At 39.1% G+C, this 12,637-nt stretch overlaps 1 protein-coding gene across 1 annotated transcript in view; it reads left to right on the forward strand.

Annotated features, from left to right (window-relative positions):
* The first annotated feature begins 1,318 nt into the window (after window positions 1–1,318).
* Window positions 1,319–12,637, forward strand: part of LOC122753927 (cadherin-related family member 3-like) — a 102,687-nt gene continuing 91,368 nt past the window's right edge. The window contains exon 1 of the mRNA XM_044001746.1: window positions 1,319–1,448. Within this exon, the coding sequence (XP_043857681.1) occupies window positions 1,319–1,448 (130 nt within the window). The remainder of the gene's footprint in view (window positions 1,449–12,637) is intronic.

The following is a 12,637-nucleotide window of genomic DNA, read 5'->3' on the forward strand; positions in this document are numbered from 1 at the left end:
GGAGATCATCAGAACTTCTACTCAACAAGAAGAAAAAAGAGGAAAAAAAAACAAAGGAAGATTTAGTTGACAGGAAAACTGAGAAGTAGGAGAAAACACTTTCCCCCTCCTCCTCCTCATTGTATTTATATAACATATTAAAATTCTCAAAGCACATTTCATATATTATTGTATTTGATCCACACAACAATGCAGTGAGTTAGCTATTGTCATTATCCCCATTTTATAGTTGAGAAAACTAAAATTGAGTGAGGCTAAATTACTTGTTTAGTGTTATGTAACTAGAGTGGCTGGGTCAGGATTTGGTTTTAGGTTTTCCCAGCACCAAGTCCAGCTCTCTCTGTCTCTCTCTGTCTCTGTCTCTTCTTCCCCATCCATCTGTCCTTCTGTTTGTTTGTCTCTCTCTCTTATCCTATCTCTCTATCCTATCACTCTGTCTATTTGACTGTCTGTCTATCCTGTCTATCCCATCCATTATACCACCTTGCTGCTTTGTGTGTTAGAGCTTTATATATGTGGAATTATGGTCCAGTGTGTAATGATTATTTTTTTTCTTCCTGGTTCTCCATGAGGAAAGAGAGGGCATAAGTAAATCAGAAGGAACACCATGAGTTAGTTCTAGCTAAGAATGCTAGAAAAGTCCACTAAGGTTGTCATTTGTTAGTTTTATCAGCCCAAGAAGAATGAATAACCCACTTATATTTGTTAGTACAGTCAAGAGGACATTTGAGGTTTCCAAAGGTTGTGAATTTTGTTAGGTGTGACATTAAGTTTTGGATATAAAACTTTTGCAGGTAAAAAAGAAAATTTGAGTAATTTTGTTTAATATAAATTGTACTTCAGTAGCACATGTAGTGCTATAGTATAGAACTTACCAACAAAATTTGCCTGGTTCCCATACACCTGTTAAATGCCATCAGATCTCGAATTTTCAAAGAGCTTGACAAAATGACTATTCCAGTTGAGCAGCGGATAAGGGCATGGTTGAGCCTCCCAACTCTCCTTTAGTGCTGACAACTTAACATTTTTAGTGTACTCAAGGAAAAAATAAGGTACCACTACCCCCCTCAAATTTTAACAACAACTCTTCTGCAATCACATTCAGCATGAAGAGATACACACACTATTGGAGGCATGTAGGAATTGAGGCATCCTAAGGGAAGGGCAGAGGATGAAGAGTAATTTATTTTTACTTTCTTTTTTTTTTTTGAAGTGAAGGCATTTTCAAGAAATAGTATAGCAAGAAATGCAACAAGATGATATTTCCCCTACAGGCCTGGGGTGTCCTCTTCTGTAAACACATGTACCAATGACTAGAATGGACATGTGCAGAGAATGCATGTGGCCAAGGCACACCTGTGGAGGCATGACTCAGGGCTTCAACCTTTCAGGGTCTCGGATATGTTCAAATAGTCTGGATTTTGATCCCTGCATTCCTGTGGCTCAAGGTTGGAGACTTCATTCTTTGTGCTTAGAATGAAAAAAAAAATGACCCAAAAAGACAAAGGAAACTCCATTTCTCACTGGGCCCCATGGCATAGTCTCTTTTTTTTTTTTTTTTTTGGTTTGTTTGTTTTTGTGGGGCAATGGGGGTTAAGTGACTTGCCCAAGGCCACACAGCTAGTAAGTGCCAAGTGTCTGAGGCCAGATTTGAACTCAGGTACTCCTGAATCCAGGACCAGTGCCCCATCCACTGCGCCACCTAGCTGCCCCCGGCATAGTCTCTTAGGGACACCAGAGTACAGCTGAAAACAAATGAGGCAAAGAGCAGAAGAGAGGAAATGGGCTGAAGTAGAAAGGCCTTTGTGAGCACCTCTAAAGTCAAACAGAGAGCCTCCTATTCATCCCTTGGGTACCCAACCAGAACCAGTTGTAGAAGATCTACATGGTCCAGGCTCGCTGGTGCAGTTCCACCCCTTTTCATCACAACTTTCTCAGAAGTGAATGTCCCTGACTCTACTTAAAGATGCCTTCAGACACATTATACGTGTAGGCCAGAACTTCATTTTTGTTGTTCTTAAGTCATTTTTCAGTCATCTTCAACAATTCATGATCCCATTTGAGGTTTTCTTGGCAGACACTTGAACAGTTTGCCATTTCCTTCTCCAGCTCATTTTACAGATCTGGAAACTGAGGTTAACAGGGTTAAGTCACTTGTTCAGGGTCACACAGCTGGTAAGTATCTGAGGCTGGACTTGAACTCACAAAGATGACTCTCTAGGCCAGGTGTTCTTTCTATTGCAATGCCACCTAGCCACCCCTAGACCCTCAGTCAGTGCACGTGTAATTTAAGTGTATGCACAATACAAATCCAATGTTCTGCTCTTTTGTCTCTGCTTTCTTTGTTTTGAATGACTTCACAAGTTTTCCCATGTTCCTTTGAACTTTTCATATGCACCATTCCTTAGAGTACAGTGATATCCCATTACATTCACTTACCATAGTTCATCCAACCAGTCCCCAAACTTTGGACACATATCCTATTTCCAGCTTTTTAGTATCACAAATAAAGCTTCTCTGAGTATTTTGGAACACACAGAGTTTTTTCTTTACTGTCCTACGGGAGTATTACTCTCATAGTGGGACTATGGGGCATGAAAAGGGTAGCATAATTATAGCTCTTTTCCAGCTGGACTACTTGACAGTTCTTCTACCAGTGAATTTCCCTGTTTTGGTGAGGCATTAAAATTAATTTGATCTTCTGCTCCTGTTTACCAATTATATCAATCTGTTCTTAAAGCCAAAGAATAGGTTAATATGTAAAATTAATCTAGGCATTTAGTCCATATAGTTTAATTAAAACCTTTCCCATCTATACCCTAGCCAGCATACCATATTGTCCCATTAAATAGAATTTCTGTTATTCTATACAGCAACTGGCCATCTTTCATGCCCTGACTTTGGCTTCCCCTCACCAATCTTTGTGTATGATACTGCTGGGTTTCTTGCATTCATTTTATTTGGTTTCAGGAACTTAATTAGAGAAAATGTAGAGTCTAGAACAAAGCAAACTTTATGGGATAGGCACAATAAGAACACTGAGTTTATTTCTGTATAAGCTTATGTGCTCAGGAAAAAAAATCAACTCCTTCCTTTGTAAGGATTTTATTATGTTTGAGATAATTGGGCTGTTATGTTCCTCTACTGTAACGTCAAGGTATTCCCAAGTTTCTCAGCTTATAAGAATGCATTTGAGAAGAACTAACCAGATTTCTTTTGTAAAGACTTGACAGCCAGGAGATTTTCATCAAAGATAGGAAGAATTCACTATTATTGTGGAACAACTCTAAAGGGGTGGGAGGAGGGAAGGGAAGGAAACTTTGAACTAGAGAACAGTCTGAATTATAAAATATTTTAAAAGACATTCTACGATAGAATAGAATTTTGAAGCTTAAAGAGGCACTGAGGGTCATTCATTTCCAGCCTTTCATTTTACAGGTAAGGAAACTTAGTCCCAGAGAAGTCCAGTTATGTTACTTTTGAGGACATAAAATTTACTATAGTCCAACATTGAGACTGTGACATTGCTGTCATAATCTTCCAGTTATGAATGTTTTGGATTTGGGATTCCTGGGAAGGTCTGACTGAAGGCTTCTGGGACTGCTTTGTGGAGACTTCTGGGAGAAAAATAGTGGAAAAGGAGAAGACAGGCCAATATTGGATAGTTCAGAATTTGTCCTCCATATTGGTACCCTGTAGGCTTCTCTGAGTTGAGTGCAAATCCATATACCATTATATATACTTGACATTGGGAAGTTTGCATGGCACCAGGATAGAAGGAAAACTTTAAAATCTCCAACTCTTGACCTGACATCCTTTTTTGGAGGGCTATTTCTCCAGAAATCTCTGGAAAGCAATCCCAGAAAACTTCACATAACCCTTCTCAAGAATTCTGATTCTAAAACATCTGGGGCTGGCCACGCACGGTAATATTAGATTGCATTACAAAATATTGCAAGTGGGTCCTATTGGAATTTTTTTGAAGACTAGATAAGAATCATTAATAATTGGAACTTGCATTGCCTTTCTCTATAACCACAATACTTATCACAGTGACTGGCACATAGTAGGTTCTTAATAAATGCTACATGATTGACTCATTTAGAGAACAACCAACATAAGTTGACTCCTGTGAAATTATAACAACCAAGTTTGGCCTCAAAGAAGAGATTTGAGAAGTGACTAGTCCATATTTTTTTGTATGTGTGTGTGTAGCCAACTATGGACATTATCATAATATGAGGTATCATTTATATAGTGCTTTAAGGTTTTCAAAGCATTTTATAAATAACATCTCATTTTTGCATGTCCTCAAACCGCTTTTTTTTTTTTGGACTTCAAGTAATGTATCTAGTATTAGTATTATAAATTTGGTATAGAAAGACTACATTCACCTTAGCCATATCTTCTATGATTTTATACACTTTGATTATATCTTAGAACCTTTTAACTCACCTAATTTCACAAAGCATTCCTAAGTTGAGAGGGGAGGGAGAGAGGAAACGAAAGGGAAAAGCAGTATTTTAAGGATCTACTATGTGCTAGGCATTGTTCTAAACAAATATTATCTCATTTGATTTTCACGAAAACCCTAGCAGGTAAGTACCATTATTATTCTTATTTTACAGCTGAGGAAAGTGAGGGAGGCAGAGGTTAAATGATGTGCCCAGGGTCATGCAGCTAGTAAGTGTTGTGGGATTATATTTGAACTCAGATTTTCCTCACTCTATGGATGAGTCTGTCCTGTGTGTTACCTACTTGCCTTTAGGCTATGGAACTGTGATGTTTAAAATCTATATTGTGGTCACCTTAAATTAGAAGCTTCAGCACCATTCTTTGGGCATTAAACATTTATTAAAGCATACAGATATTTACAAGGAGTTCAGAAAGTTAAGAAAAAGAAGTCCTACCTAGCCTAGAGTTCCAGCCTGGTTGGGTTCTTCCTCAAGTCCTCCTCCACCAGCCCGCTTTAATCAGGAACTCTCTAGCAAGCTGATTGTGGAAGTTTTTTATAGGTCTGGAACAGAGACAGTTCTTACACACTGCTTCAAGTTGATTGGTTGGTGTCATCCAAATGCATTGGTTTTGAAGGTGTTCTCAAGTTGAGTTCACAGTCTAGCTTCTGAGAACAATACCTTCTTAAGGGCTAGCCAGGTATGATTATAATGAGTTAACTTGAAGTAGGCTAATCAGCAGTCGATCACTCTCACTTGATTCAATCAGTCTAGATTAATCTCCAGGTGGGCTTTGACTATCTGCTAAATCCCATTATTTCATCACAGAACATTGCATATAATCTTGGGACCTGGTTGATGTGTGTATTGGCTTTGCTCCTCTCTTTATTGGTCTTTGTCATAAGAGATGGATTTCTGGAATGGGGAGGATGAAGAATTATTTTAGGAAATAAAGGTAATGCAAAACCAAAAACTTCCCCCCAAAAGTTTAAACAGGAAAGGAAAATGCAACTCCACTTTTTTTTCCAGAAGTGGGGACTCTGTATGGATTATAGCATATACACTATCTATACTATATATACACTAGTATATAGCATATACAAGCAGACTCTGTTGATGTGCTAGTTGGTTTTGCTGCACTGCTTTTTATCGTTTAAAAAATTCTAAAAAGTCTGGTTCTAAGGAGGGGAAGAAAGAAAGGATATATTGAAAAAATGAAGGTGATCTAAAACCAAAATATCTCAACAAATTAAAAAGAGAAAGAAAAGGAACTTCCTTTCTTTGCAGAGATGAAAGATGCTTTGCAGACTATTGCACATACCCGTTAGTCTCCATTGGTGTACTGGTTGACTTTACTGAACTGCTTTTCTCTCTATATTTTTTTATTCTACAAAGTATGACTTACTGGGGAAGGAGGGGAAGGATGCATTTGGAAGTGAAAAAAATGGGATGTAAGAAAAAAAATGATCAATTTTTAAAAAGCAGTGCACAATTTCTCAAAGACCACCCAGCCTCTCCCTTCCATTCAATTCTGAGCCCAGGTCATTATCCAACTGAAGTAGTTGTCCATCGTACATACACTGATGGCCTAAATCTATGGTCTGTCTGCATCAGAGTTTGGCAACAAACATTCATCTATCTATGTTTAAAAGAAGGGAGAAAAGCTTGGTGATGCCAAGGCAGCTCCTGTAATAGCATCCTTGATTGTCTCATATGTTGCAGGGGTTTAGAATACTAGGGTTCCTCTCTTCCCTCTGTAAGCCTCTTGACTTCAATAACTAGGAAGTACAACTATGGGGAAGTATTCTCTGGTTATCAGCTCTTGACTCTAATAATGATGACATTTCATCTTTTCTGGGAACTTTAAGGTTTACACAAGGCATTTTTTTTTATGTTTTGGGTCCTTCAAGAGGTATTAGATGGTTTTTAGTCAAAACTACATAGCTCCAACCTCGAGAACCTATTACAATTACAGAGTAATTCTAAATCAAGCAGGTAGTACTCGTGTTTCTAAGCTCAGCATCCCTTCCACTATAGTTAGGCTTTAAGGTCCTTGAGAATCAGGATTGTATCATTCTTTTTATCTGTATCCCTATTGCCTAGCACACAGTAGGTGGTTAATAAATACTTGTCCATTGTGAGATGATATATCACCATATATATCCCTTTATTATTATTAATGCTCCTTTTTCAAAATTTAATTTACATTTATATTGCATGCTGTGTCATTTGAAATATTAGGGACTAGCCCTTTTCTGCCTAAATTATTGGGGAACTTGGCTGGGGTTTCCAAAATAGTGTTACTTATAAATTCATGGCTATTGAATCTATTTAGGTAGTAAGCATTTACTAAATCATATTAAATGTTAGGAGAGCATTGACCACATTTAACACAAGCTGAAAAGCCTCTAGTACCATATTGTCTAAGAGAGAGCACTTGGCTCCCAGCAGAGTTCAGAAACTCTACATTACCTAGAGAGAGAGCTACCAGAGTGCATTCCTCACCAACCTTGTCACCCAGAATGGCGTTCACCTCAAGATGTCAGTCTCTTTTCCTCTTCCAATAGAGATGGCTCTTACACGAAGATCAAAGCTAATTGGCTAGAATCATTCAATTCCATTGGTTGACTTGACCTGACATTGGTGGCCTATATTAAAATGAGCTGTACCATGTGTGAAGTCACATCAGGGTCTAATACAAAGACAGACCCCCTGAGGGCAACGGCCCTTTAAGATAGGTGTGGTTTTAATCTCTATTTTACTGAGCTAGACTGACTTCCATTTCTAGTGATCCACCAATGAGTTCCTGGGCTGGTCCCAAAAGAGATTAGCTAAAGTTTCTGAGCTAAGCCTTCCTTGGGGGGGGGGGGTCCCTGTGTCCCTCAAAAGTCCATTATTAATAATGATTTTCTCACAATATTTTTGTTCTCTCCTCTCTCTCTCTCTCTCTCTCTCTCTCTCTCTCTCTCTCTTCCCCCAAGAAGATGTAAACACCTTGAGGGCAGATAGTCTTTTGTTTTTTCATCTTTGCATCCAGGACATCTTTGCATCCTAAAGTAGTGCCTGACATATAGTACACACTTGACAAATCCTCTGTTGTTAGGACACCTGAGATGGGGGGTGGGGGTGGGGGGAGGAAGGTCACTCTCAATATTCCTGTCAATTTATATACTAGGTCTGGCTTTTGCCCCCAGGCAGTTTAGAGATATAAGTGGAAGGCATTAATTTGTCAGTGACCTTCTAAGGCTAAGGAGAAGGGGAAAAAGAGAGTTTATAGCCTCAGGCATGGAATGACCGGGTAGCATGGATGATGGCTCTGGCCATTTTCCAGAGGGGTAGGATGCACTAACCTGCCACTGATTTCAAAATTATAAACAGGGAGTCATTCATACATTTTTCAGGTAATTTGTCTCCTTCAAGAATATTAGACAAAGAAAAGAGCTTGCATACACTTGCAAAACTTTAATGGGGCAAACATTTGGAGGTCATTCAACATTTAATTTCCTTCTACCTGGGATTAGAATGACATTTGAAAATTAAAAAACAAAACAAAACAAAACCAATCTTTAAGACATAACATTTTTTTTTTGGGCAGCATCAGACATTTATTTCCCTTCTGCAAAGGGAGAGTCACAGTGTGAAAAGAGTAGATCGAGTCTAAGACTACTGAATTATTTGGGCAATATATATATATTTTAGTGGGGCAGTTGGGGTTAAGTGACTTGCCCAGGGTCACACAGCTAGTAAGTGTTAAGTATCTGAGGCCGGATTTGAACTCAGGTCCTCCTGACTCCAGGGCCAGTGCTCTCTCCACTATACCATCTAGCTGCCCCTATAAAGTCTTTTCTAAGCAAAGCAAGTCTTAACCAAGCAAAGTGGTTCCTAGAAGTCTAGAAATGGCAAATGTCTTTTCTCCCACTAGTTTGTTTTTTTGTTTTTTTCAGGACAATGGGGATTAAGTGACTTGCCTGGGGTCACACAGCTAGCAAGTGTCAAGTGTCTGTTGAACTCAGGTCCTCCTGAATCCAAGGCTGGTGCTTTATCCACTGTACCACCTAGCTGTCCCCTATTTGGGCAATATTTTAAGCGAAATGGAAATATTTATTATCATTCTAGTAAGCAGTCTTGTAATGCCTTCTCTAAAGGTGGGCAATGGCCTGGAACCATATATGTAAATTACTGGGATTTGAAGTTTTTCACTAATTCCCTAAGGCAAGGGGTAGGATTTTAAAAAGAGCCCAAGGGAAAAGAAGAGAGGGAGGACATGCTGGGAAGGGAGAGGTGGCAGCACCAAACCACATGTTTGCAGTGGCATCAGGGAAGTAGTAGTGGGACCACAGAGTGGTGCAGTTTTGTGATAGAGGCTCAGCAACTTCTCCTCTCCCCTAAGCCACTCTTCTGGGGAGACTACTGAACATGAAGCAAAGTGCTCAAATCATTGGAGCACTGAGTTTATACAAGCCTGACTTCTTGTTGGGTACAAGGAGGAACTGCCAGTCCTCATCCCTTTCCTTTGCCTCATTTTACCTGGGCAACTGGCATTGACTTGCATTTAAAAAGAAATCATGTTTTTCAGAATGTTTAGTGATTCTCAAATGATTTTTCCTTGACCTATTTTGCAGGTAAATTGTTTTTCTTTATATTAGATACCTTACATTTTCTTCTAACATTTAAATTTTTTGATTTAGTTCTATTTCTTGCCGTGTTGGGGAGACATTGGTTTCTGTTTGGTCTATTCTAATTTTCAGGGAGTCTGTTCCTTGTGTAACCACTTTCTCCTCTAAGCTTCTAATTCTTTCCTCCAGAGCTTTTATTTAAATTTTTTCTTCTTGTTCCATTTCTCCTTGGGATTCTTTCAGTCCTTGTGAAAAATCCATTTTTTTTCTTTGAACTCCCTGCTTTGCAGTTGTTAGTTGTTGTTGAGTTACTCTTTACTTCTTTTCTCTTTTCTTTCCTTTTCCTTTTTTTTTTTTTGCGGGGCAATGAAGGTTAAGTGACTTGTCCAATGTCACACAGCTAATAAGTGTCAACTGATTGCTTCTTTTTGAAGATTTTATATCTACAATAACTTTTTATTGTGGTTGATGTTTTCTTTGATTTATTTATCTCTGAAGCTATAGTTTCTGAATTGGGGATTTGTGCCAGGCTACCCTTTTTGGGTATGTGATGTATAAAAAGTTCAAGAGACATAGCTTCTGAGTAGTTAATCATTTTATTAATCATGCTAGTTTCTAATTAATAAAAGGGGTCGGTGGCATTCTTAAATGCCAAAGACCTCTTATGAAACCCAATCAACACCAGTATACTCTGGGAAGAGTGGGTATTCCTGAGGTTGGGAATCAACTCTGATTGGTTAACAAGTATTGAGAGAGAATGAATATTATAATGAAAGGTGGACCTATTCTAATGAGGGGATGAGGGATATGACTTTGATTATGTCATTTACTTCCAAATCACCTCCTGCTTTAGGCAATCTAGACAAAGGATCTACGTCCTGCCCTAACCTGCCTGGAGTGGAACACAATGGGTCAGAATTTACCTTAGATTAAATTCTTTGTAAAGTTTTCTAGTTGGGTGGGGCAACAGCTCCAAGATTTCATCTCACCATCTGGCTGTACCCTTCAGACAACTAAACTTTGACCTAATCCCCAAATGAGAAAGGGAAAAAAATCCTGTCTCTCCCCAATACTTGGTTATTTAATAACCATTTCTCTCAGGTGAGGTGATTGGCTCTGCTTGTTCTTACTTTGGGTCACTTAGGTTAAGTCTCATTCCTTTAGATTTTTGAGGTTCAAAGAACTGAATTTTTTTTTTGGGGGGGAAGGGAAATAAGAATTTACAAATGTCTTATTTAATCTTTACAACAACTCTGAGAGGTAGGTGCTATTATATCCATTTTACATTTGGGGAAACTGAGGCCAAGAGAAGTTAAGTGATTTGCCCAAGATCACATCAATAGTGTCTGAATCAGAATTTGAACTTAGTTCTTCCTGACTGCAGGCCAAGCTCTCTATCACTTTTTTTTTTTTTAGTGAGGCAATTGGGGTTAAGTGACTTGCCCAGGGTCACACAGCTAGTAGGTGTCAAGTGTCTGAGGCCGGACCTGAACTCAGGTACTCCTGACTCCAGGGCTGGTGCTCCACCCACTGTGCCATCTAGCTGCCCCACTCTCTATCACTTTTGCCATCAGCTGTCTCACATAAGTTAAGTGACTTGCTCAAAGTCATAGAATTACTCAGTGTCAGACTTATGATTCCACCTCAGAACTCTTTTTTTTTTGGGGGGGGCATGGGGGTTAAGTGACTTGCCCAGGGTCACACAGTTAGTAAGTGTCAAATGTCTGAGGCCAGATTTGAATTCAGGTACTCCTGAATCCAGGGCCAGTGCTCTATCCACTGCACCACTTAGCTGCCCCCTCAGATGGTAGAATTCTAACTTGGGTTTTGCTTCTTCTAATAAGAAAAGTGAGAGGATTGCAATGGTACAGTATTGCCTTGGAATCACAGATATAATCCTGTTTTGTGTTGCAGCTAACAGGAAAGGGTGTTTATAACTGATGATGTCTTTTTACTCAACAGTCAAGAAAGGATTCTCTCTTTAAGGTACACTTGAGTGGTGGTAGCAGAGGTGGGGCTGAGGTTAGTATATGTTTGGTGTGAGTCAGGGAGCAGGGCAAGGAATCAAAACACTTTTCACTGACAATAATCAAAGTCCTTTCTCAGTTTGCTGTTGACTAGGATCATGGGACCACAGATTTAGAACCAGAAGAGAAATCACAGGTCACCCAGTACAAACAAACATTCTCATTTTACCCATGAGGAAATAGTCCCACAGTGGTTTGATGACTTGTCCAAGGTCATACAGGCAGTGAGTGGCAGAGATAGGATTTGAACCTGGGTCCTCTGACCCCAAATTCAGTTCATTTTCAAATTCTCAATATTTAGGAGGCCCTGACCATCAATCACTTTCTTTCTAAGATGCTGGCATCCTTAATTTCCTGATTCCTCTAGTGCCTTGCTAACGTCTTCTCCTCAGTTACCTAGTACTTATTTTCTATCTCTTTATAAACGGACATATTATCTCCTGTGATAGAATGTAAACTCAAGAGTAGGGACTATTTCATTTTTTGTTGTTGTTTCCCCAGTGTCTAGTACACTGTCTGCCACAGAGTAGGGACTTAATAAATACTTGTTGATTGACTAGTATAGATTTTATATTTTCTTATATGCATATATGTTTTTTTCCCCAGTAGAATATAAACTCATTGAGGGCAGGAAACGTTTCATTTTTGTCTTTTCATTCCTAGTGACTAGCACAGTATCTGGCACATTGAAGGTGCATGATGCGTACTTGTTTATTGGTTGATTAGATAGATCTTTGGCTGGCCTCACCTGGTGCTTATTGCCATATTTCAAACACAAGCAGATTCGATTATTGGATGGACATCAGTTTAATGGACAATCAGTTTACCTATTCTCGTAGTCAATGTAGGACTATTTTTCCAAATTGATTCATTATAGATCTTATTAGACATGATTCATGAAATAGAAATGAATAAGAGCTCTCCAAATGACATTGTTTCATACTACTTACATTAAATCCTTCAGGGTTAGGAAATTGCTCAGTGTTTAAAGTTAGAATGTAGTCAGAGACGAAAGTCATATGTACTGCTGAGTTGGCCCGCCATTGTCTTTCTCTGTGTTTTTCTGTCTCTGTTTCTCTGTCCTTCTTTTTTTCCTCTTCTTCCTTCTGTTCTTCCATTTTTGCTTTGCCTTGCTTTGTGACCATGTGACCTTTCTTTTATGGTGGCAATCGTATCTTTGGCATGGTTGGAAGCATGGAATGTCCCAAAGAAAAATAAAATGAAGATAGGATCATAGATCCAGAGGTAGAAAGGGTCTCAGAGTCTATCCATTATAGTTTCAGAGTCTATCCATTACAATCCCCTCCTTTTGCAAATGAAGAAACTTGTAGGATAGGGGTATCTGAAAGGATTTTGATGTTTCACAGAACTGTGGCATCTCAGGCTTGGAAGGGGCCTCTAACATCATCTATTCCATCCCATAGTCTGCCATTGCTAACAGGCAGCCATGTAGTCTCTGCTTCAATATCTCCAGGAGGGGGATTTCATTCCTTCCCAAGTCGGCCTATGATACTTTTGTAGCTGGAGCTGTTACAGAATC

Source organism: Dromiciops gliroides, chromosome 1, assembly GCF_019393635.1.
Source record: "Dromiciops gliroides isolate mDroGli1 chromosome 1, mDroGli1.pri, whole genome shotgun sequence".
NCBI lineage: Eukaryota > Metazoa > Chordata > Mammalia > Microbiotheria > Microbiotheriidae > Dromiciops > Dromiciops gliroides.